Source organism: Corythoichthys intestinalis, chromosome 4 (genome assembly GCF_030265065.1).
Source record: "Corythoichthys intestinalis isolate RoL2023-P3 chromosome 4, ASM3026506v1, whole genome shotgun sequence".
Lineage (NCBI taxonomy): Eukaryota > Metazoa > Chordata > Actinopteri > Syngnathiformes > Syngnathidae > Corythoichthys > Corythoichthys intestinalis.
The window spans coordinates 11,864,669-11,887,567 of record NC_080398.1 but is presented as its reverse complement, the minus strand read 5'-3'; the positions used below and the strand labels follow the sequence as shown (position 1 = coordinate 11,887,567).

Genomic DNA, 22,899 nt, shown 5'->3' with positions numbered 1-22,899 from the left:
CGCGGGATTAAAAAAACTAAATAAATATAGCGATCGTTTCCACACACATCCAAGCGGTTCATATCATTCAGTAGCATAAAATACCGCGTGTATTATGAAATAAACATGCTTTTTCGTGTCACATGCACTTTAATTGTCTCTAGTGGCACACTCTTACATTCACCAACCCTAACATTAAAGGCATAACCTAATGATATCCTATATAGCAGCGCTATATATGTATATATATTTTTGATTCTCATATAAACTGGCAACTGGGGAAAAAATGTCTTGTCCTAGGACACTGTAACAATTTGCAGAAGCAGGAGCCAGATTCAAACCTGCGACCCTTCAATCAAAGGACAACCCACTTTACCACCTTAGCCACCATTGGCCATATTTTTGTACATCTATATGGATGCATTGCAACTCCACACCACCCCAACCTTCAAAGACATTAATAAACAACAGAGACATAACAAAGTTTGGGCATATCAAGGATGCAGATGCAATTTTATATTTGAATAGGAGAACAACGGAAACAAAGTCCCCCCCCCCGATTTCTCAGTCATTACCGATGCATGTCATGCACACTCACATGATAACTCGAAAATTATGTTACTCTGGAGCTTTCAGTTAATCCTTTTACTCACTTGACTTGATGAAATCCATACGTCATAAACATGTTTCTATATACTCTTTCTCAATTTTACACACCGCATTAGCTTATGTAAACACTGCATAGTGCACCCAAATAACTCTATGTACCGGATGCATGACACTGTGGATTAGTTATTTTAGGGGAGGAAATTCCTCCTCTAATCAAGTATTAATGCCCAGGCCTTAGTCAAGCTCCCATACTGTGTGGTGAGACACTTATTGTTAAAGTGGATGCCCTCAAATGTGCTACTGTTAATGACAAAGTTTATATATAAAATACAGTGTAGCAACTTAGCAACATAACTTGTGTTAGCAATGACATTTATAGAAATACCTATATTTAGTGATCTGTTTTAGAACCATCCCTTTAATGCATGTAATGTAAAGCACAATCTATTTTCAATTCTAACAGATTAGAGCCAGTAGCTAAAACATTGTTTTCGATATGCAGGATGTCCCATTAGCTTCTGTGAACATTTTGTTTGAATGAGGGCTTAAAGGGGAAATGTGAACTGAGGTTGGCCAACCATGTTTTTGAATAATATCAATGGCTGAACAATTATAAGCATATTTGCATTATTTTTTTTAACGCAACCCGTCCAGATTCTTTGTTTAACCCATAGCAACGCCCTTGACAACGAAAATGCTTTTCTTCGGAAATCTTCGGAAATTACGTCACACCGGGAAGTGCGAGGGAAGTCCGCCATAGAACAGTATTGTTTGTTGCGTTGCTTCTCGGTAAGATGCCACGGCGGTGTGTGGCGATGTTTTGTTCTCACTCAAACGAAAAGTTGTATGAGTGGCCAAAGGATAGCAGGGCACGTAAATGGACATCTTTCGTTCGCACGAAGCGAATGAATTTCACGCCATCATCGAGTAGTCTTCTCTGCTGCAAACACTTCGAAGATGCCTGCTTCCTTAACCGGTCTGCTTATGATCAAGTATTTGCCAAAAAGTAAGTGTGATTTTTGGATAGATGACTGATGACTTTGTCAAAGCAGAGCTGCCAACTGTTGTGGAATGTACAGTAGAAGCTAGCGACGTTAGCCGAAAGCCAACTCGTGGCAATAGTCGTGGCATAGTTGTTGTTGTGTTCGCTAGTGTTACGTCCCAAGGACGGCTCGCGAAGGGCGTAACATAAAACGAGCCACACAATTTCACAAGTGGCACAAATTTATTTACACAACAATTAAACTCGCAATGAATATGTACAAAATGTGGCTGAAGCGCGGCTTCAGGGTAAGCCCAGGCCAAAACAACAAATAAAAGGAATCTACACTTGAACCCCACCCACTAACTAAACCCTGATCATGAAAAAGAACAAAGAAAAGACAGCCACTAACCTAGCTTCTTACGCTAAACAAAACAGGAGAAAACGGGTTGAACAGAAATGGCGACTTACACCTATTGCTTCAGTGCTCTTATTTACTGTGGTGAACAAAAACAATCCAATAACGAATAAACACAAAAGACCTCACCGAAAAGCGGGAGTGTATCAGATTAGCGATCAAATGCAAACGAGCGTGAATGGGGAGCAAAAAGCTGGCGAGGAAGACCGCGGCAGAATGCTGTGAAATGCGACCTCTCAGAGCGTTGACAGCGGCAGGTTTACACCGCCGGTGAGTTTGTGCACATTTATTTGTATTTGTATTATGTATTTCCACCTTCATGCGTCAAGCATTGCATTGCATTTGTAGCGGCGTTTCTTTCACGGTGATCGCTTGATAGCCTTTTAGTTTGTTTTTCGCGAGAGCCGCTGACAGGTGACAGCGAGCGTGTTGGCATTGAGTCAATCTCGCAGCGAGTCAGCGAGCGGCTCAAGTCACGCAGTGAATCATGGGAAATGTAGTCTCGGGACAACACTGAAGTGGTGCTTTGTAATCCGTTCGCTTGTGTGAAAAAACTACATTTCCTCATGCCATTAGACGCCACTTACTGCCAAGAGCCCCAGCTACTGTTAGCTCCATGTGTTAATAAAGAAACAAAGTTGTAAGCACGTCGTGTGTTCGATACCTTTGTCAACAAAACGCTCATAACAAGACACTATGCATGATCTGTTTAAGAGACTCTGGGACTGGAAGTAGTAGTAGCTTGTAGTACGAGGCGAGGCGGAGATGAGCGAGAAGCAAAACTTCGCGGTCAAATGTGGCGGCAGTCCGCTATTATTTTGTTTTCTTATTGTTGCCACAATAAAGTGGAGAAAGCCATCAACGACTCATCTCCTCCCCCCCCCAACGTTTTTATATTATTATTTTATATGCATGAGCGCTGCCGGATCTGCCAAAATGAACATGCAGTCTGATTATTCTTTTTTTAAACAATGTCATCAGATAGACAAAAACATAAATTTATGTGAAAATGCCTGCATCTTCAAATCATGAAAATAATAACCGCCTATATCTTACCAATCTTGTAATGTCGATGGGTCTTGTCTCCATTCGATGTCAGGTAGTCTGGGCACATTGTTTGCATCCTGATTAGCGTCTTGCTAATACATGTAAGATCTAACATAAAATTCCAACCACCTCCTCTTCTCCTCCTCCAACTCTTCAAAAACTTGGGTCTCCTCACTTGCGCTTGATCTATTACTTATATCGCTGTTTGAAGCATTGTTTGAAGGGCTTTGTAGGGCGGCCGTATGGAGCGCTCCCATCGCTGTTCTCGGTGTGACGTATCACCTCCGGATAATATACAACATATAAATTATTTTTTCATGCTTTATTTGTTGGACAATGTTTAATTACTTTAATTGTGACCCTATTTGGCATGTTATGAAATTACTTCACATTACAGCTTTAAACTGATATGTTACGCAGCCGCTAAGTCGTTTCAGTAGCTGTACATCACCGCTAAAGAACGCTCGCTTATGGCCAGGTTTGTAAATTTTGAGACTGTATCCCCCTACCCAAAAAAAATCGTTTTGTATTTTATTTTAAAGGTGTGACTTGGAGTTTGTCACTTTTTTACTCTACTGCTCGACTGCCACCTTCCACCTAAAGCGTAACTGCAGCCTCCGTGTTAAGTTGGTGCATGCTGTACATGCTTGTATGAGTTGTACTGTAGTTGGGGCTGTGCTTGAAGCCGGTGTCTTCTTATTGTCTACAGAATTCATGGTAAATTGTGGACAGTTACAGGCTCACATGTGCAATGTTTTTGTCAGGGCTCTGTGTACTTATCAAGGCATTAGTGGAGCATGCAGGGAGTAGAAAAGTATTTTACATCGAGACTAAATTCCGTATTGTATCTTCATAATGCACCACTACAATGAATTTGAGATGAAACAAACCGAATGCTTTAACTATAGACTGTCAGTTTTGATTTCCATATTAACATCCAAATGCGGTAAAAAGCTTACAGCAGCTAAGTCCATATGCAGGGGTGCACATAAGTGGGCCACATGCGCGCATGCGTACTGGACGTAGACAAATGCGCTGGCCCTCAACGGCTTCCATACGCTTTTGCATACCGATGGCTGACCACTGTATTTGCGGCGGACACGAGAAAATAACTTCTCAAAATTTTGAAGAGGCAGGCCACACTGAGTAATTACTTTAGTGATGGGACGAAATGAGCCGAGGTTCCGAAGCTTGTGTCGAGTAATGGGAGGGGGGTTTCCACGAAGCTTGTAGCGAGGCGCGCTTCATTTCGGCAAAACCCGGAAATGATGACGTGGGAAGCCTCGCCGGCGGCCGGCTGAATCTCGTGAGTGCTTCGGAAGTGATCCAACGTTTGGCGCACATTGCAAAAACAGGACAGACTACGGTATAAATTGGTTGCAAAACGCAATGGCGATCGCCGGTTATCTCACATTTTGTGGATTTCAGGCTCCTGTACTTGTTACATCTGTGCGCAACAGTGCAACCAGTGCAATCTTTTTTCGAGCCTTGTCCTTTGCTTGCGATGGAACCTGCGCGAAAAGAGCGATCCTCCCCTGTATGGGAACATTTTGATTTGATTGCTTTCAATAAGGTAAGGGAGAAAAACTACTTTAATATAAATGTGAGTGTGTGTGTGTGTACCTATCTGAACCAAACATCAACAGAATGAACAATCCATTAGTGTACTGGGAGGCACAAAAGAATACCTACCCAAATTTATATAAACTGGCACTCACATTTCTCTGCACCCCAGCTTCATCTGTGCCTTGTGAAAGAATATTTTCTAAAGCTGGTGAAATATTTTCCAAAAAAAAAGAAACTGTTTAAAGCCAGCCACTGTGGGAAAGCTATTATTTCTAAATAAAAATGAATAACAAATTACCCTTAGCACTTGTTGTATTTTGTTCACATACTAAATTACTAACACAAGCACATTCATATCTTTGTCTTAAGCAAATAGCCATTGAATTCTTAACAATGTTGACCTCTTGGGCTTCTAGACCACTTGATGGCGCCATAGGGTAAATGAAGCACCATGAAGCTTTGCTACATGTGCAAACCAATTGGCTGCAAAGCTTCATTGCTTCATGAGGCTTCATTTGGCCATCACTAAATTACTTCCGTGTTCCCCCACCCCCGTCAAAAGACAGACAGACGACAGAGACGTCACCGGAGCTACCGAAAAAAAGGACTTTTGCTGAAAAGTGGCTACAGGAGGTACCATGGCTAGAAGCAAATGATGCTCGCACGGAAATGCGGTACAAAATGTGCCTTGAGAATCCCAATGTCGCCGATAAGAGCAGCGCATTTTATGTAGGGTCAAAGAATTTCAGCCATCCAAACTTTGAAAAGCACGAAAAAAACAGAGAGCATGCGGCAATTAAGCAAACTATCGATGTCAAACAGGACCCCACTCGCCCTATGGACAAGTGGCGGAATAAAGGTAATGAACAGCGACATGCACTGACAAACGTGTTTTTGCTCGCATTTTACAAAGCTAAACATGCACGTTCAATGAGGTCTTATGAGGAGGATATCCCACTTTTAAAAAGGCTTGGAGTTAATGTGGGAGCCGCATAATGCCCTTTATTTTGAATTGGTGCTTCTTATTTCTTTACATTTCACTTCAAAGTAATGGCAATTTTGTTGTGCCAGTTGATGTCAATCAAGCATTAATTGTTAATATAATTAATTAAAGTTAATTGGCTCTAAGTAAAGCTTGTCATAAATTTATCGCATCAGGCGGGTCGGCTCTCAAGCTCAATGAGGACCAAGTCACATCTCCAGGTCCTCCTCTGAGAACCTGGGCAAAAAAATTATGTGCACCCCTGTCCATATGGCTCTTATTTTAAGGGCTAAAATTAATGGGACAAATTGACAATTACAAATCAAACTTTAAATAGGTTTTAATCTAAAATATCCTTAGTATGGACACTTTTTTATTCATGTCTTCAATGACATGCATCTACTTTCCATGAACCATGACTAATTTCTTTTTCTTTTATTTTGCCTGTCCCTGCTGTTATATTCAGATGGTGCGGCTCTTGCTCTCGAGAGGGGCCAACATCAATGCCTTCGACAAGAAGGATCGGCGTGCAATCCATTGGGCGGCTTACATGGGTAAAAATAAATCCACTTGTTCCGTTATATAATTAGTACACTGCGTAACATTGAACTGAACTTTGTAGGTATTGTACGGTACATGTCATTGTTCTGTGATGAAATGTGTGGGGGTTTTTTGTTTTGCTTTTTTTACATCAGTTTTACATTTAATCTCAAACTATTAGAAATTTCTTTTCGCTATAACTATGTAGTAGGTGTAATGCAGTTTATGCAGATAACACCATAACTTTTTTCCAGTTAAGTAAATGCAGTTTTAAAAAAGGTTTTCAGTTAATGGTAGAGTCACGTTCATATAGCTGAAACATACTGGTAACTGTAATTTGTCAGAAAAATCTACAGTCCAAGACGGGCTGATAAGATAACAAAATCATAATTTAACTAAATATTTAAAGGAAAATTACTTAAAAAATAAATAAATAAAATACAGGTTTCATACTAGTAAGTTTATACGAACCTTCGGTGAGCTAACGGAGAATAACTTTGACTTTAACACAGCTATTTTTTGCTTTTGTGACATCCATGTACATTCGTCATATCGCATTGACAATACTGGTACTGGGGGTTGTAACAACAGTGTCCTTTTATCCCTGATGATAGTTTGTGACAGGCTTGGTTATTAAAATGATTTTTTTTTGTCACAAACTTTATTGAACAGTAATTTTATGCATTAGGGTCAGTACTATACATGTGTTGTTGATAGCACTAATTTCTTCAATAAATAATTGAAGAATGCTAAATTCTGGATGGTCATTTGAACCTACAGGTCATGTTGAGGTGGTAAAGCTGCTCGCCTCTCATGGTGCTGAAGTCGCCTGCAAAGATAAGAAATCTTACACACCTCTACACGCAGCTGCCTCCAGTGGGATGATCAGTGTTGTCAAATACCTCCTGGACTTGGGGGTGGATGTAAGTTCCACCCACTCTTAGACTGTCAGTACCTTATACTTTATTCTCTGTTTGGAAGAGCAGATATGTAATAGTGTCACAGCTGTCCTATTCTGTATGTAAACATGGTCTTTCTAAAGCCTACTCCTGTATATTGGTTGTTGTTTTTAGATCAATGACCCTAATGCATATGGCAACACGCCACTCCATGTGGCCTGCTACAACGGTCAAGATGTAGTGGTGAATGAGCTCATAGAGTGTGGGGCAAATGTCAACCAGGTGAATGAGAAGGGTTTTGCTCCCCTTCACTTTACTGCTGCTTCCCGGCAAGGCAAGCTATGTCTGGAGCTGCTTGTCTGCAATGGGGCTGATGTCAACATCAAGGTGTGTGAATGTTTATTTGGAAGTTCTCCAAACACCTATCTTTACCTTCTTTCTATACCTAAATTTTGCTTATCTATCTATGTATGTGCCATCACATGACATTACAGTACATAAACTGTATGTTTGTTTCCCCAATCCTACAATATATGTGTAAATTATCAGTCATCCTGGTCATGGTAATCCACAAGGGTTGAATGGGAACAGTTAGGCTTCTTATTGATCACCTATAAACCCCAAAGCTACTGCAGCTCTAAATTTGTTTAGATGTCCAATTAGTTTACAAAAGGTTATTGTTGTTGTTGCTGCTACTGCCCATTGTGGCTGGTGAACCATCTAGCCATCTAGAACCATCTAGTGTCACTGCTCATTCATTCACTCTGCATAAATTGAGTCCATCTTTGAGTGCAAGAGGGTGGATTGATGCTCATTGTTGTAAGCAGACAACAATTGATGCCACAAACCACCATCTCAGTTTAATGAAGGATTTGAAACCTACACCAACTTTTTTTTTTTTTTTTGCGTTAAAGAAGTAGTTGTCTCCATCTGTCTACCTGGGTTGTGGATGATGTTGACTTGAAAAAACATGATTTGCAAACAATCATGAACAACAAACCAATTTTAACATCACACAGAGACAACCCTAGGAAATATAAAATGCCGTTTCTAAGCTATGATCATTTTATTACTGAGGAGGTGAAAAATATTAACTTTTCTGGCCCTATGCGAGAAAATAATTGCCCCCTCTCTTTGTTAAATTGCAAAGTAACTGTTACTATTCAGTTTTGTTCAAGCAGCTGAATCTATTTCACTGGCCACACTATTGTTGAATCAAGAAATCATTTTGGCCACAATGGGGGGAACCAATAAGCACATGAAACAGCCAATCTTGTTGGTTGTAGAAAAAAATCTTAAATTGGAATCTAGTGGTGCTGTAGCCTGGGCAAATTTGAAGTAGATTGCATGCTGTTTCACACCCATCAGGCTGACACGGGTACCGTTCTGGATGAAAGGTGAACTGTCTTCAACAAAGTAGTCCAATTACTGTGATTCAACATTTGAATCCTAACCCTAAAAACATTTTTAAAAGCTGCACACAATTACCACAAGCATGCTTCTGTTTTAATTTAGAGTACGGATGGAAAAACTCCCCTGCACATGACTGCAATTCATGGAAGATTCTCAAGGTCCCTAGCAATCATAGAAAATGGTGAGCTGCTTGCTGGACAGTAAAATAGCAGCAATTGCACAACTTAACGTAAAGGCTTGTTCTATTTTACTCCTACTTTTAAGGTGCTGAGGTTGACTGTGAGGATAAGAATGGAAATACGCCACTACATATTGCTGCACGCTATGGACACGAGCTCCTCATCAATACGCTCATTGCTAACAGAGCTGACACCGCCAAGTGAGTGTGCCATGTCCAAAAATGATGACGTAAAATTACAACCAAAATAAACCTAATGCTTCTGAAACTATGAAATCTTAAATTGCATGTATCTATTACATTTATGCTTTACATGCTCACTTCTCAATATAAACGTCTCAGAGTGGATTTAAATATATTGGACACATAATTAAATTTATCAAATCATAGAGATGTAACAGTATCATTTTTGTGGCTCAGAGTTGGGAGTCTGAGCTACACTAATATGTTGCTAGTAATTTCCCTCTAAATTTAGCAAATAAGTTAACCAAAAATATGTAAATATCCCTCAATATAATTGTGAGGGTCAATACTACTGCAAAGTGCAAACTACAACCACAATAATATACAGCATAATATTTCCTCAGAAGGTGGCCCCTAAACACTTCCTCTTTCCTCCCAGAAAAAAAGTACTTTGTAACTGTTATATTTATGTTGGATGCTATCATTCACAAAATGTTGATTTTGCTTCTTGTGTTTTATCAACAAAAACTTCCCGAATAAATGGTTTGCAGACTTGGTGCATGTTGTCAATGATTCCCCTGCATGGCACAGAGGATTTTTCATGTATGAGTTGCCGTCTTTTAATTTGCCAAACAGGGGACACTCATAATTGTGTTCATCTTATGTTATGTCCCAAGAGGTGTACTCTACCTAGTCTATCTTGGTTGTTGTTCTGTCGTTGGAGTTCCATATAAAAGTACTTCATTTATTTTTTTTAATCCCCTTTCACCCTGCACAAATTGTAATATACCAGTAACATTGTTTAACATTATTATTCTTGTGTGCAATGAGGACACTCTGACCATTGAATTTCTTGGCAGACAAGGCGTACACGGTATGTTCCCGCTGCATTTGTCCGCTCTCAGTGGATTCTCTGACTGCTGCCGAAAGCTTCTGTCTTCAGGTAACTTCAGTATGATAGTTTATCTTGCAGTAGAGTTATGTACTGTGTTGCTCATCATCCCTTCTTCATTAGGTTTTGATATAGACACGCCTGATGACTTTGGGAGGACTTGTTTACATGCTGCAGCTGCTGGAGGGTGAATGTCACTGTCACTACAAACCAAATTCCAATGAAGTCGGAACTTTGTGTTAAACAGAAATAAAAACAATACTATGATTTGAAAATCATGTTCAATCTATATTTAATTAAATACACCACAGAGTGGTGATGTTTAAGTTTCAAGCTGATAACCTTAATTGTTTTTTAACAAATAATCTTTAACGCAAAATTTTATGGCTGCAACACGTTCCAAAAGAGCTCGGACAGGTGGCAAAAAAGACTGACAATTTTGAGGAATGCTCATCAAACACCATATTTGAAACATCCCACAGTTGAAGAGGATAAATGGGAATTGGTGGGTGCCATTATTGGGTATGAAAGGAGCATCCCTAAATTCAGTCAGTCATTCATAGGTAAAGATGGGCCGGGATTCACCTCTTTGTGAACAAAGGTGTGAGAAAATAGTTGAACAGTTTAAGGACAGTGTTCCTCAACTTACAATTGAAAGGAATTGAGGGATTGTATCATTTACGTTCCATAATATATAAACAAAAACCTCACATATGGGGGGGGGGGGGGGGGACAAAACAAACCACATTGCCGGAATTGTGTACGCTCCACCTCGCCTCATCACGTTGCCTTACCTTACTTACCGTCCCTCTTCTTTCTCCTTGGTTACTAGGCCGCTCCATGGTATCTATCCATGGGTAAATATAATTAGATTACAATAACACATCTATCTTGGTAGGTAGCATAGGTGTTCAATAAGGCCTTTTATTGTTGTTTGTTTTTCTCTTGTCTGCTTCCTTTCTTTCTGTTACCCCTACACCCCTTCCTGTTCGCTGCTTTCTCCTAATAATTAAAAAAAAAAAAAAAAAGGCCAAAAAACATTACTTGATGCCTGTGATCTTCAGGAGTATGAGAAAGGAGTTTCCAAATGGAAAATTTGCAAAGGATTTGAAGTTAGCAACTTATACAGTGCATAATATCACTGACATAAGGGTCAAGGACAAAAAAAAAACATACTGGCATGCCTGTACTCTTCGGGCACCTTATACGGCATTGCACCACAAACGGGTATGCTACTGAAAATTAAATCACAGAATGGGCTTAACAATACTTCCAGAAACCATTGTCGAATAAATCCACCGTTGCTGGATGAAACTACAGCCATTTTTAAAAAAGGGCCCAGAAGATGTTTTCTCTCGGCTGGGGTCCATTTAAAGTGTAGCAAAGTAGAAAATGATTCTGTGGTCAGATGAATCATGGTTTGAAGTTCTTTATGGAAAATTTGGACACCATGTCATCCGCACTAAAGAGGGCAAAAACCAAGTTGTTAACCATTCAGTTCAAAAGACGGCACCTAGGATGATGGTATAGGACTGTGAGCCAGTGGCATGGGTTACCTAAGTGTTAAGTCTTGATTAATGTTGAAAGCTTCATAGCGGTTTTAGAGAAACATGCTACCTTCCTAGCAACATCATTTTCATGGACGCACCTGCTTATTTCAGCAAGACGATGCCAAATCGCTTCAGAGTAAAAGAGTGGGGGTACTGGGCAGGCCTGCCTACTGTGCAGACCTTTTTGCCATTGAAAATGTGTGGCGCAATATGTGTAAAATACCACAATGGAGACCCCACACTGGTGAACAACTGAAGCTGAACATCAGGTAAGAATGGGAAAGAATTTTACCTACAAAGTTCAACAAATGGTGTTCTCAGTTCCTAAATGTTGAATCTTGTTTGGAGAAAAGGTCTTTAACACAGGTGTAAACATGACCCTGCCCCAGCTCTTTTGGAATGTCTTGCAGCCAGAGCATTCTAAATTAAGGATTGTTTTCTAAACACAAAAGTTAATCAGCTTGAACATGAAATATGTCTTTGCAGTATATACAATTATAGTTTGAACATATTTTGCAACTCATTTTGATTTGACATCGAACTTCATTTGAAATGGGGTTCATATGGAATTGTTGTATTGTTTTTGTAACTAATATTTAAATCAATTTAAGTCATCCTAACAATAAAGCTAATTATTTATGATTTTGTCCTCTGTGAAATCTGCAGAAATCTGGAATGTCTCAATCTACTTCTCAATACTGGGGCAGACTTCAATAAAAAAGACAGCTTTGGCAGGTTTGTGATGTATACCGGTAATAACAGTGGCCTGTTGCTTCAGTAGTTTTGCTTTTTAGTTTAAACTGCTAAGAAACATTTGTCTTTGCAGGACTTCTCTGCACTATGCTGCTGCCAACTGTAACTACCAGTGTCTGTTTGCGCTGGTGGGTTCTGGGGCCAGCGTCAATGATGTTGATGAGAGGGGCTGCACTCCTCTCCACTACGCTGCTGCTTCTGACACAGATGGAAAGTAAGTAATTCTATGAACATGAATCAATATGAAATGATGATCTAGCAACAAATATGCTATCATTGGAAATTTGGAATTATACAAACACTAGATTTTTAGTTTTGTCATATCTATTGCAGGCTAGCTATGCCTTGTGGTTTTTTTTCTGATGAAAAGCTAAAAGTTCACTCGTACTATTGTTGTCTAGAGTGATAAATAATAAATACTTTGGGTTTAGAGTTAAAGCATCTTTGTTTTGGTTCTAGGTGCCTGGAATATTTACTGCGTAACGATGCAAATCCAGGGATCCGAGACAATCAGGGCTACAATGCTGTGCATTATTCCTCTGCATATGGACATCGCCTCTGTTTGGAGCTGGTGAGAGCATCACTTCTGACTGCACCCTGTGCAAAACCCATTGTACTTGCTTTATATTGATAAAAGTATTGCTTAAAATTTCCCCAATCATTTTAGATTGCAAGTGAAACCCCACTAGATGTGGTGAGTAGAAATTGTGAATATTCTTTATTGTGCATTTGGCATATTCTCAAACAGTGGCCACCTATTTCAAAGATACATGCATACATTCTTATCGTATTGTAGTCCACATTAGCCAAAAGGCTTTGGGGATCTAATATTTATACTTCCCAAATCAGGGATGAACTTGTCTGAAAAGAAATTACAAATGTAACAACACAAATGAAACTCACACCAGTTTACACCCATGCAACAAGTGAAACTTAAATTTATCTAATTGTTACTTTGAAAAATTGCTTCCTGATCCATGTGTATTTTTGGGATATGTGATTGTAAGGAAACTGCTACTTCTGCCTCCGAATGACATTATGAGGAGTACATTTATACACATGGAAATCACAAATGTTAAGGCAGTTACACTTTTAAGTTCCATTTAAAGTAGAAGTAACATTGCTGTCCAGCACTGTCAATAGACAAGTCTTAAATTATATAGAATATATTCAAATTTAAGACCTTGACTCTAAAGATTCCTTTTCCAGGACCCTTGGCCACTAGTTCAGGGCTTGTTTTGTTTAGGTGTATTGTGTGCATTCATATAATCCTGAGCTCCAAAACTAACCAAATATTTTTTTATTAATTTTATTTATTTTATTTTTTTTATTATTTGCACTACAAGCTAATGGAAACCTCAGGGACAGACATCCTCAATGACTCTGAAGTCCGAGCGCCGATAAGCCCTTTGCACCTTGCTGTGAGTCAAAACATATTTTTTTCCTTTTGAAAGAAAAAAAATCTAACGCTCATGTGCTATTTTCAGGCGTACCACGGTCACCACCAAGCCATGGAGGTTCTGGTTCAGTCACTGTTGGATCTGAATGTGAGAAACAGCCAAGGACGCACCCCTCTAGACTTGGCTGCATTTAAGGGCCATGTGGAGTGTGTGGATGTTCTAATCAACCAAGGTGCCTCCATCTTGGTTAAAGACTTCACCTTAAAGCGTACCCCTATTCATGCTGCAGGTATGGGTCTGGAGTAAATCATTCAGTTGGTCTACTTTTGTTATCTGAAACGTATGAACTTGTACACAAATAATGTAAATGATCTTTCTCTGTGATCCATCCACACAGCTACTAATGGCCATTTAGAATGTTTACGTTTGCTGATTGGAAATGCTGATCTTCAAAGTGCAGTGGACATTCAAGATGGCAACGGACAGTAAGTCAATATTTGTTACTTAATAGCTATGGATATGAGTCCATAGCAAACTTTTTCAAAACTTTTTTTTTCCTGCATATTCTCAGAACCCCTCTGATGCTCTCGGTTTTAAGTGGACACACAGACTGCGTATATTCTTTGCTTAATAAGGGAGCTGGTGTAGAAACCAAAGACAAGTGGGGCAGGACAGCCCTGCATAGAGGGGTGAGTGAACATTTTCTCTTTTTTTTCCCCCTGTTCGTCATTTCAAACATCTGTATCAACACTCTTGAACTGTTCTTGATTCAAATCTATTTGCAGGCTGTGACTGGTCATGAGGAATGTGTGGAGGCTTTACTTCAGCACAGCGCCAGCTTTTTGGTGCAGGACTATAAAGGCCGCACACCTATCCATTTGGCAGCAGCGTGTGGTCACATTGGTGTACTGGGAGGCCTGCTGCATGCTGCCCAGTCAGTGGAAGCACCTCCAGTGCTAACAGACAGCCAAGGGTACACACCACTGCACTGGTCCTGCTACAATGGTATGTGGACTGCAAATTGATATATTTTGAAAACTTGGGGTTCAATTGACAATGCATCTTTGTTAAAGGTCACGACACATGTGTGGAGGTTCTGCTCGAGCAAGAGGTTTTCCAAAAAGCAGAAGGCAATCTTTTCACCCCACTCCACTGTGCTGTGTAAGTTATTAAATCATTGCAGTTGATGGCAGAGTGTAAAATCCAAATGAGGTGGGATAATTAAAAAAAGAATATTTTTCCCTCAAGGATCCGTGACAATGAAGGTGCTGCGGAGATGCTTATAGACACCCTGGGCCCTGCCATTGTCAATGCCAAAGACAGCAAAAACAGGTAAAATCTTTTGTTGTGAAACTTGTGATATTTACGTAAGATGTTTGATAAACCTTTTCAATGAAGTTAAGTTTTTAACGTGTCATATGTGTCATCTGGTCTATGGTCAGGACCCCTCTACATGCTGCAGCCTTCACTGACCATGTTGAATGCCTGCAGCTGTTGCTGAGCCACAACGCTCAAGTCAACAGTGTGGATGCTGCAGGGAAGACCCCACTCATGATGGCGGCTGAGAATGGCCAAACCAATGCTGTCGGTATGCAGAGTACAAATAAGAAAATGTACGCAACATACGCACTTATCAGAATATTACTGAGTTAAATGCATATGTGCCATCTCATTTTTAAGAGCTCTTGGTGAGCAGTGCAAAAGCCGATCTCACTCTTCAGGATATAGTTAAGAACACTGCGCTTCATCTGGCCTGCAGTAAGGTCAGTACAATTTATAACCACTGAAGGTCAGTGTTTCGCATATACACAGCTCTTGGGTTGTCTTTTTGCATGTGCACACGTTGTGTGATTGTATAACTTATCTTAACTTGGCAACTTAGTCATTTTTAGCACCAATAAATCTCAAACTGCTTTTCACAGGGCCATGAAACCAGTGCTTTGTGGATATTGGAGAAAATTGCAGACAGAAACCTCATAAATGCCACTAACGCCGCCTTACAGACGTACGTATCACTTGCAGTACTTGTTTTTTTGTGTCTGATTAGAAACAATTATGAGTGTAAAAAATGGGATGCATTTCTTTCAAGGAAAAAACGAGGTGAAATGTAATTGGCCTTCATGTAATATATGCTTGCTTCATATACGTAAATATGCGAATCATGAATTTCTTAGAACTTTGATAACGGAGAAAATAAGGTTTAAACACTAAAAATGGCAGTGCTTGCAAGTACAGCCATTGTGTAACAAATTTGACGCCACATGTGCATAGAACGTAAGCGCTGATACACTCGAAACGGGTAAAAAGAAGAAAATAGGCCCACAGGCATTCTGGGCTGGACTGGGAGACATTTTTGGCCAGGGGTCAAGCATTTAACCAGGTCAACCCTGCATTGCGCACACAAACACAATATATTTGGCTGATTAAAAACACATTTGCACTTAATATAAGCATAAAAGCCACTACAATACTCTTCCTAATGTCATATGAACATTGTCAGACCAGCACTCAGCTGCGGAGGTGGTGACCCACCCAATATTTTGAAGCAAAATATAAATTCTTTACCCCACTATGGCAAATTTAGGTCACTCTATTCCGGTTTTCATTTTTCAAACATACTGATGATCAAATAAAAAGGTACAGTGGAGCAAATAAGTGTTTAATCAACCACCAATTGTGCAGGTTCTCCTACTTGAAAAGATTAGAGAGGTCTGTAATTGTCAACATAGGTAAACCTCAACCATGAGAGACAGAATGTGGGGGGAAAAAAACAGAAAATCACATTGTTTGATTTTTAAAGAATTTATTTCCAAATTAGAGTGTAAAATAAGTATTTGGTCACCTAAAAACAAGCAAGATTTCTGGCTGTCAAAGAGGTCTAACTTCTTCTAACGAGGCTCCACTCGTTACCTGTATTAATGGGAACTGTTTTAACTCATTATCGGTATAAAGGACACCTGTCCACAACTTCAGTCAGTCACACTCCAAACTCCACTATGGCAAATACCAAAGAGCTGTCGAAGGACACCAAAGACAAAATTGTAGACCTGTACCAGGCTGGGAAGACTGAATCTGAAGTAGGTAAAATGCTTGGTGTAAAGAAATCAACTGTGGGAGCAATTATTGGAAAATGGAAGACATACAAGACCACTGATAATCTCCCTCCATCTGGGGCTCCATGCAAACTCTTCCCCGTGGCATCAAAATGATAACAAGAACGGTGAGTAAAACATGGGGGGACCTGCTGAAGAAAGTACACGTCCAGGCCCGTCTGCGGTTCGATAGAGATCATTTGGATGATCCAGAAGAGGACTGGGAGAATGTGTTATGGTCAGATGAAACCAAAATAGAACTTTTTGGTAGAAAAACAGGTTGTCGTGTTTGGAGGAGAATGAATACTGAATTGCACCTGAAGAACACCATACCCACTGTGAAGCATGGGTTGTGGAAACATCATGCTTTGGGGCTGTTTTTCTCCAAAGGGACCAGGACGACTGATCTGTGTAAAGGAAAGAACGAATGGGGCCATGTATCGAGAGATTTTAAGTGTAAATCTCCCTCCATCAGCAAGGGCATTGAAGATGAGACGTGGCTGGATCTTTCAGCATCACAATGATCCCAAACACACAGCCAGGGCAACAAAGGAGTGGCTTCGTAAGAAGCATTTCAAGGTCTTGGAGTGGCCTAGGCAGTCTCCAGATCTCAACCCCATAGAAAATCTGTGGAGGGAGTTGAAAGTCCGTGTTGCCCAACGACAGAACCAACACATCACTGCTCTAGAGGAGATCTGCATGGAGGAATGGGCCAAAATACCAGCAACAGTGTGTGAAAAGCTTGTGAAGAGTTACAGAAAACGTTTGGCCTCCGTTATTGCTAACAAAGGGTACATAACAAAGCATTGAGATGAACTTTTGGCATTGACCAAATACTTATTTTCCACCATGATTTGCTAATAATTTCTTTCAAAATAAAACAATGGGATTTTCTGGGTTTTTTTCCACATTCTGTCTCTCATGGTTGAGGTTTACCCATGTTGACAAGTACAGGCCTCTCTAATATTTTCAAGTGGGAGAACTTGCACAATTAGTTGTTGACTAAATACTTATTTGCTCCACTGTAGATTACACAAACTTAAATGAGAATGAAACATATTTACACACAACATCTACTTCTTTCAACATGCCGCTTATAATAGCCAAAATAAAGAGCTGTAAATATGTGACCAAACCCCTACTGTGGTCGACTTACAGATCTGTACACCATAGTTCATAAATGCTGTCTTAGCGGGTCTGAATTAGGTGCATCATAACACGAGAGTCTGCTACCTTATAAATAAAGCTATCACTGTCAAGTTTCATCAATATTTCCTTCTCTGTTGACATCAACAGAAATGCCTCCCTCTAGTTTAGATGACTATCTGTTTTCTACCTGTCAGTTGATAAGAGGCTAATACTGGGCTCAACGTCTGAGGCACCAGACTTGTAATATATCTCCACCTTTGCATAGGAAACAGAAATATATTTCAATATTGATTTTTGCAATGACCAGTTGCAAAGTTTTTTTGTTTTTTTAATCCCAGTAGGAAAATTCAGTAAACCATCACAGCATGGAAGAAAGCATAAAGCAAAGCCAACAAGAAAAAAAACCTAACAATTGACAACAATTTACAGGGGAACAGCCTTATTACACATGACTGGGACATACTTGATCTCATACTGAATAGAAACCAATGTTTGTTTGGTGTTTTTCCTGTTATTTTGGTAACTTACTTGATGACGCGTCTTTGTTTTTAAGGGCACTGTGGCTGGCGGGCCTGTATAAACATGTTGTAAAATGTTTTTTGCATTTGGTCGCATCAACTTCCAGCACCTTTCTCCTTTTCTCCTTCGCTCTATAGGTGCCGCCTTTCTTTTCCTTTTTTTTTCTTTCTTTTTTTTTTTTTTTTAAATAACTGTTGCGAGTCCATTGATTAACCTCGTCTGTCATGAACTCCCTACTCTTTCTGCGACGTGCACTGCAGGTGCTAGACACGTCACACATTGTTCCCTCCAGCCAAATGTTGTGTTGTGTGGTTGATACAAACTGTTAGGGCTGGGTGCTGGAGACGAACCAATCGTCGTGCCTTCTTGCATTCTGGCCTGAATGACCACTGATTGGCCTGGTTTTCTTCTCGTAACCAGCATACCGGAAGCTTTATTTAAAAAGAAGGAAAAAAGGAGAATGAGAGGCCAGGACAATCATTGAGCTAGCGCAGGTGGAATTCTCCATCCTCTCCCTATTCACTCGTTATAGTTTCTCTACCTTAGCAATACATTGGGGCAAATAAGTATTTAGTCAACCACTAATTGTGCAAGTTCTCCCACTTGAAAATATTGGAGAGGGCTGTAATTGTCAACAAGGGTAAACCTCAACCATGAGAGACAGAATGTGGGAAAAAAACAAAGTCACATTGTTTGATTTTTTTAAAGAATTTATTTGGAAATCGTGTTGGAAAATAAGTATTTGGTCAATACCAAAAGTTCATCTCAATACTTTGTTATGTACCCTTTGTTGGCAATAACATAAGGCCAAACGTTTTCTGTAACTCTTCACAAGCTTTTCACACACTGTTGCTGGTATTTTGGCCCATTCCTCCATGCAGATCTCCTCTAGAGCAGTGATGTTTTGGGGCGGTAGTTGGGCAACACAGACTTTCAACTCCCTCCACAGATTTTCTATGGGGTTGAGATCTGAAGACTGCCTAGGCCACTCCAGGACCTTGACATGCTTCATACGAAGCCACTCCTTTGTTGCCCTGGCTGTGTTTTTGGGATCATTGTCATGCTGAAAGACCCAGCCACGTCTCATCTTCAATGTCCTTGCTGATGGAAGGAGATTTTCACTCAAAATCTCTCGATACATGGCCTCATTCATTCATTCCTTTACACAGATCAGTCGTCCTGGTCCCTTTGCAGAAAAACAGCCCCAAAGCATGATGTTTCCACCCCCATGCTTCACAGTGGGTATGGTGCAATTCAGTATTCTTTTTCCTCCAAGCAAGAGAACCTGAGTTTCAACCAAAAATTTCTATTTTGGTTTCATCTGACCATAACACATTTTCCCAGTCTTCTTCTGGATCATCCAAATGCTCTCTAGCGAACCGCAGACGGGCCTGGACATGTACTGGCTTCAGCAAGGGGACACGTCTGGCAGTGCAGGATTGGAGTCCCTGACGGCGCATTGTGTTACTGATAGTAGCCTTTGTTACTGTGGTCCCAGCTCTCTGTAGGTCATTCACTAGGTCCCCCCGTGTGGTTCTGGGATTTTTGCTCACCGTTCTTGTTATCATTTTGACGCCACGGGGTGAGAGCTTGCATGGAGCCATAGATCTAGAGACATCATCAGTGGTCTTGTATGTCTTCCACTTTGTAATAATTGCTCCCACAGTTGATTTTTTTTTTTTTTTTTTACACCAAGCGTTTTTTTGCAGATTCAGCCTTCCCAGCCTGGTGCAGGTCTACAATTTTGTCTCTGGTGTCCTTCGACAGCTCTTTGGTCTTTGCCACAGTGGAGTTTGGAGTGTGACTGACTGAGGTTGTGGACAGGTGTCTTTTATACCGATAATGAATTAAAACAGGTGCCATTAATACAGGTAACGAGTGGAGCCTCGTTAGACCTTGTTAGAGGAAGTTAGACCTCTTTGACAGCCAGAAATGTTGCTTGTTTGTAGGTGACCAAATACTTATTTTCCACTCTAATTTGGAAATAAATTATTTAAAAATCAAACAATGTGATTTTCTGTTTTTTTCCCCACATTCTGTCTTTCATGGTTGAGGTTCACCCATGCTGACAATTAGAGGCCTCTCTAATCTTTTCAAGTAGAAGAACTTGCACAATTGGTGGACGACTAAATACTTATTTGCCCCACTGTATGTCTCTGGTTTGTCTCTCGTTTGCAACTCAATGGAAGCCCCCTTCAATTCCGTCAATGCCATTGAAGCTCGTTTCTCCAATATATCAGAATATTACAGTGGGTAGCCAGCCATTGCATGACGAGTAGGCGGGACAATCTGAAATACTCTCATTTGATTGGCTATAATAGGCATTTAAAAATAACTTGCCACAGCTACTTTACGTACTTCCTGTAAACATTGGCTTTTGACGTTTTTCTCCACTATTACAAATCATAAAAATGAAATTCAGCTTTTGAATTGTTAAACACGATTCTTTCCTTTGTGGTACACTTCATCATAACCATGACCATAATAACCTCAACGCTTTATTGGTACTTACTATTAACTTAGTTGCAAAATTCCAGGGTTGTTGGAAATTGACCCTTTTTATGTAAATTACCAGTATTTCAAAGGAGCAAACACCGTGTTTGTCCAAACTATTGGAGATGTATCTCTCATGGGAAAGTTTAATGCCTGCTGACTTTGAATGTGAGGCAGGATGCACACTGTCACACAGGTCACACTGGTATAGTTAAACAACCGTTCACTCCCATTCATACTGTACTAAGGCAAACAACAAAGGGAAATACCATACCAAAAAAACTGAGCTGAGACTTGAGCCCAGAACTTCAGAAGCAATACTCTTTCACTGTGCTGAAATGAAATGAATGCTCATGTTTATTTACCGTATGTCAGGGGTGTCAAACTAATTTTTGTTCGTAGGCCAAATTCACGTCAATTTGATCTCAAGTGGGCCACAGCAGTATATTTTTGAAGTAATACGTTATAAATTATTTAGTGTATGAATAAACCATAACTTTCAGTCAAAACAACCCTTCCGGCCATATTGAACCCCCCGGTGAGCCGTTTCCGGGCCGCGGTCTTTACATTTGACACCCTAAATAAATTTATTGTGCTATAATCTTGATCCTGATATATACAGTAAATGCTGCCAAACTTGTGCAAATGATTATTTTCCAAATTCCTGAGGCTTCCAATAAAATATGACGAGACGTTTTCCACCCCTTTGCGACTCAACCTTTCTACTCAATCCTTTATTTTCCCCAATTCAAGGCCTTTGCACGTAGCTGCAAGGAATGGCCTGACGGTGGTGGTTCAAGAGCTTCTCGCAAAAGGAGCCAGTGTCCTTGCCGTCGATGAGAATGGTAAATGTATCACTCAGATCCTCAAAATTTACAAACATGTCACATCTTATAATAAACACTGGTATGTTTGGTCATTCCCTCAGGCTACACACCCGCCTTGGCTTGTGCCCCCAACAAAGATGTGGCAGACTGCCTCGCCCTCATCCTGGCCACCATGATGCCTGTGTCCCCCTGTACCCTGGCGCCCACCCTCCCTTTCAGTGCCATTAACCACTACACCACCAGCCCCTCCAAAAGCGTCACCTTTGATAGCCTACCTGTGCTGCGTGGGCAGCATAGCTCCTACTGCAGCTTCAACAACATTAGCCATCATGATGTTTTCTACAAAGATGACGAGCTCAACGATTCTGACTCAGAAACGTACTGAAGGACAGAAAACTGCTCGAAACATACACATACACACTGTGTCTTAAAAGTTCACCCAGGGCCAGCTTGGTAGGGCAGAAAAAAAGACTAACCCCTTCAGGAGCCTTAAAACTCATCCCCTCCCGACCTCATCCAGCACCAGGTGTCCTTCCAGCTGATACAAGGCTACACTGACTCACTTTTTAAGTGACTGCACTCAATGGGCATAGAGCAACGTTTTTACTGCAATAACATGCTGATGGAAGGACGGTAGCACATCACAGAAAGCTTAACCAGCATGGACCAAAAAATGCAGATGCATTTTAACCCAAATTTAATTAAGTATGCATGATTAATTTGTTTGTTTTGGGGGTGTGCGTCTGTTGGTTTTCCTTGAGGCAGTGCACCCAGTTCAAAGTTTTCGAGATGTTTCCGTGTTTTTAGAGTTAGATTCTACGCACTCATCTTCAGAATGCACTTGCCCTTTCAAATCTGTGTCACACAGGAGGGAAATTGTTTGAGTGTGAGATCAAAACTTTAAAGTATGTTTGCCTTTAACTCCCTATCCTCTTGAAAAGAACAATAATTTACATTATTTTATCACCCGTGTGTATCGATCTGTCCATCCTGGTTTAGTCTCTAGAATAAATTATTTGTGTACTTTTTGGTCCTATATCATTGTCATTGTGTGCCTTCATTTAATACTGAGGTGGGGTGGGGAAGTGTAAAAGCACAGTGACTAGGTAAGTACCAGTAATGAAGAGCTGAGCCACTGTTGAGATACGGGTGTAAACCATGGACAGAAAGAAAAAAAATTAACTGAAAAAAATTTAATTTGACTTTCTTTGACTATTAGTCAGAGGGGTTTATTGTTTTAGAAGGTTTTTAATATAACTGGAAATATGTACATTTAATTCCCTGTAACAGTTTTTGCGGGTGGGATATAACTGGAAAGTGTACATATTTAAAAAGAATCAAAAGTTGCAATGAATTATTTCAGTACTGAAATTGGTGTATATTTTATGAGTAATAAAGAATTGAGATACTGGATATGGAATTGGCTCA

General features: G+C 40.2%; 1 protein-coding gene across 4 annotated transcripts in view; it reads left to right on the top strand.

Annotated features, from left to right (window-relative positions):
• Positions 1-22,886, top strand: part of ankrd28b (ankyrin repeat domain 28b) — a 29,521-nt gene extending 6,635 nt beyond the window's left edge. The window contains exons 6-28 of one of the 4 annotated variants that reach the window (XM_057833920.1): positions 6,050-6,137; positions 6,904-7,046; positions 7,197-7,409; positions 8,538-8,616; positions 8,700-8,814; positions 9,657-9,739; positions 9,812-9,875; positions 11,905-11,973; positions 12,065-12,205; positions 12,451-12,562; positions 12,659-12,685; positions 13,338-13,412; positions 13,479-13,680; positions 13,789-13,876; positions 13,963-14,080; positions 14,177-14,396; positions 14,465-14,552; positions 14,640-14,723; positions 14,834-14,979; positions 15,072-15,154; positions 15,314-15,396; positions 21,398-21,489; positions 21,573-22,884. In XM_057833920.1, the coding sequence (XP_057689903.1) occupies positions 6,050-6,137; positions 6,904-7,046; positions 7,197-7,409; positions 8,538-8,616; positions 8,700-8,814; positions 9,657-9,739; positions 9,812-9,875; positions 11,905-11,973; positions 12,065-12,205; positions 12,451-12,562; positions 12,659-12,685; positions 13,338-13,412; positions 13,479-13,680; positions 13,789-13,876; positions 13,963-14,080; positions 14,177-14,396; positions 14,465-14,552; positions 14,640-14,723; positions 14,834-14,979; positions 15,072-15,154; positions 15,314-15,396; positions 21,398-21,489; positions 21,573-21,856 (2,697 nt within the window). In that variant the 3' untranslated portion in view covers positions 21,857-22,884. Of the gene's footprint in view, positions 1-6,049; positions 6,138-6,903; positions 7,047-7,196; positions 7,410-8,537; positions 8,617-8,699; positions 8,815-9,656; positions 9,876-11,904; positions 11,974-12,064; positions 12,206-12,450; positions 12,563-12,658; positions 12,686-13,337; positions 13,413-13,478; positions 13,681-13,788; positions 13,877-13,962; positions 14,081-14,176; positions 14,397-14,464; positions 14,553-14,639; positions 14,724-14,833; positions 14,980-15,071; positions 15,155-15,313; positions 15,397-21,397; positions 21,490-21,572 lie in introns of all 4 variants that reach the window. The other 3 variants (XM_057833918.1, XM_057833921.1, XM_057833919.1) reach the window with 3 other exon arrangements.
• The last annotated feature ends 13 nt before the right edge of the window (positions 22,887-22,899 follow it).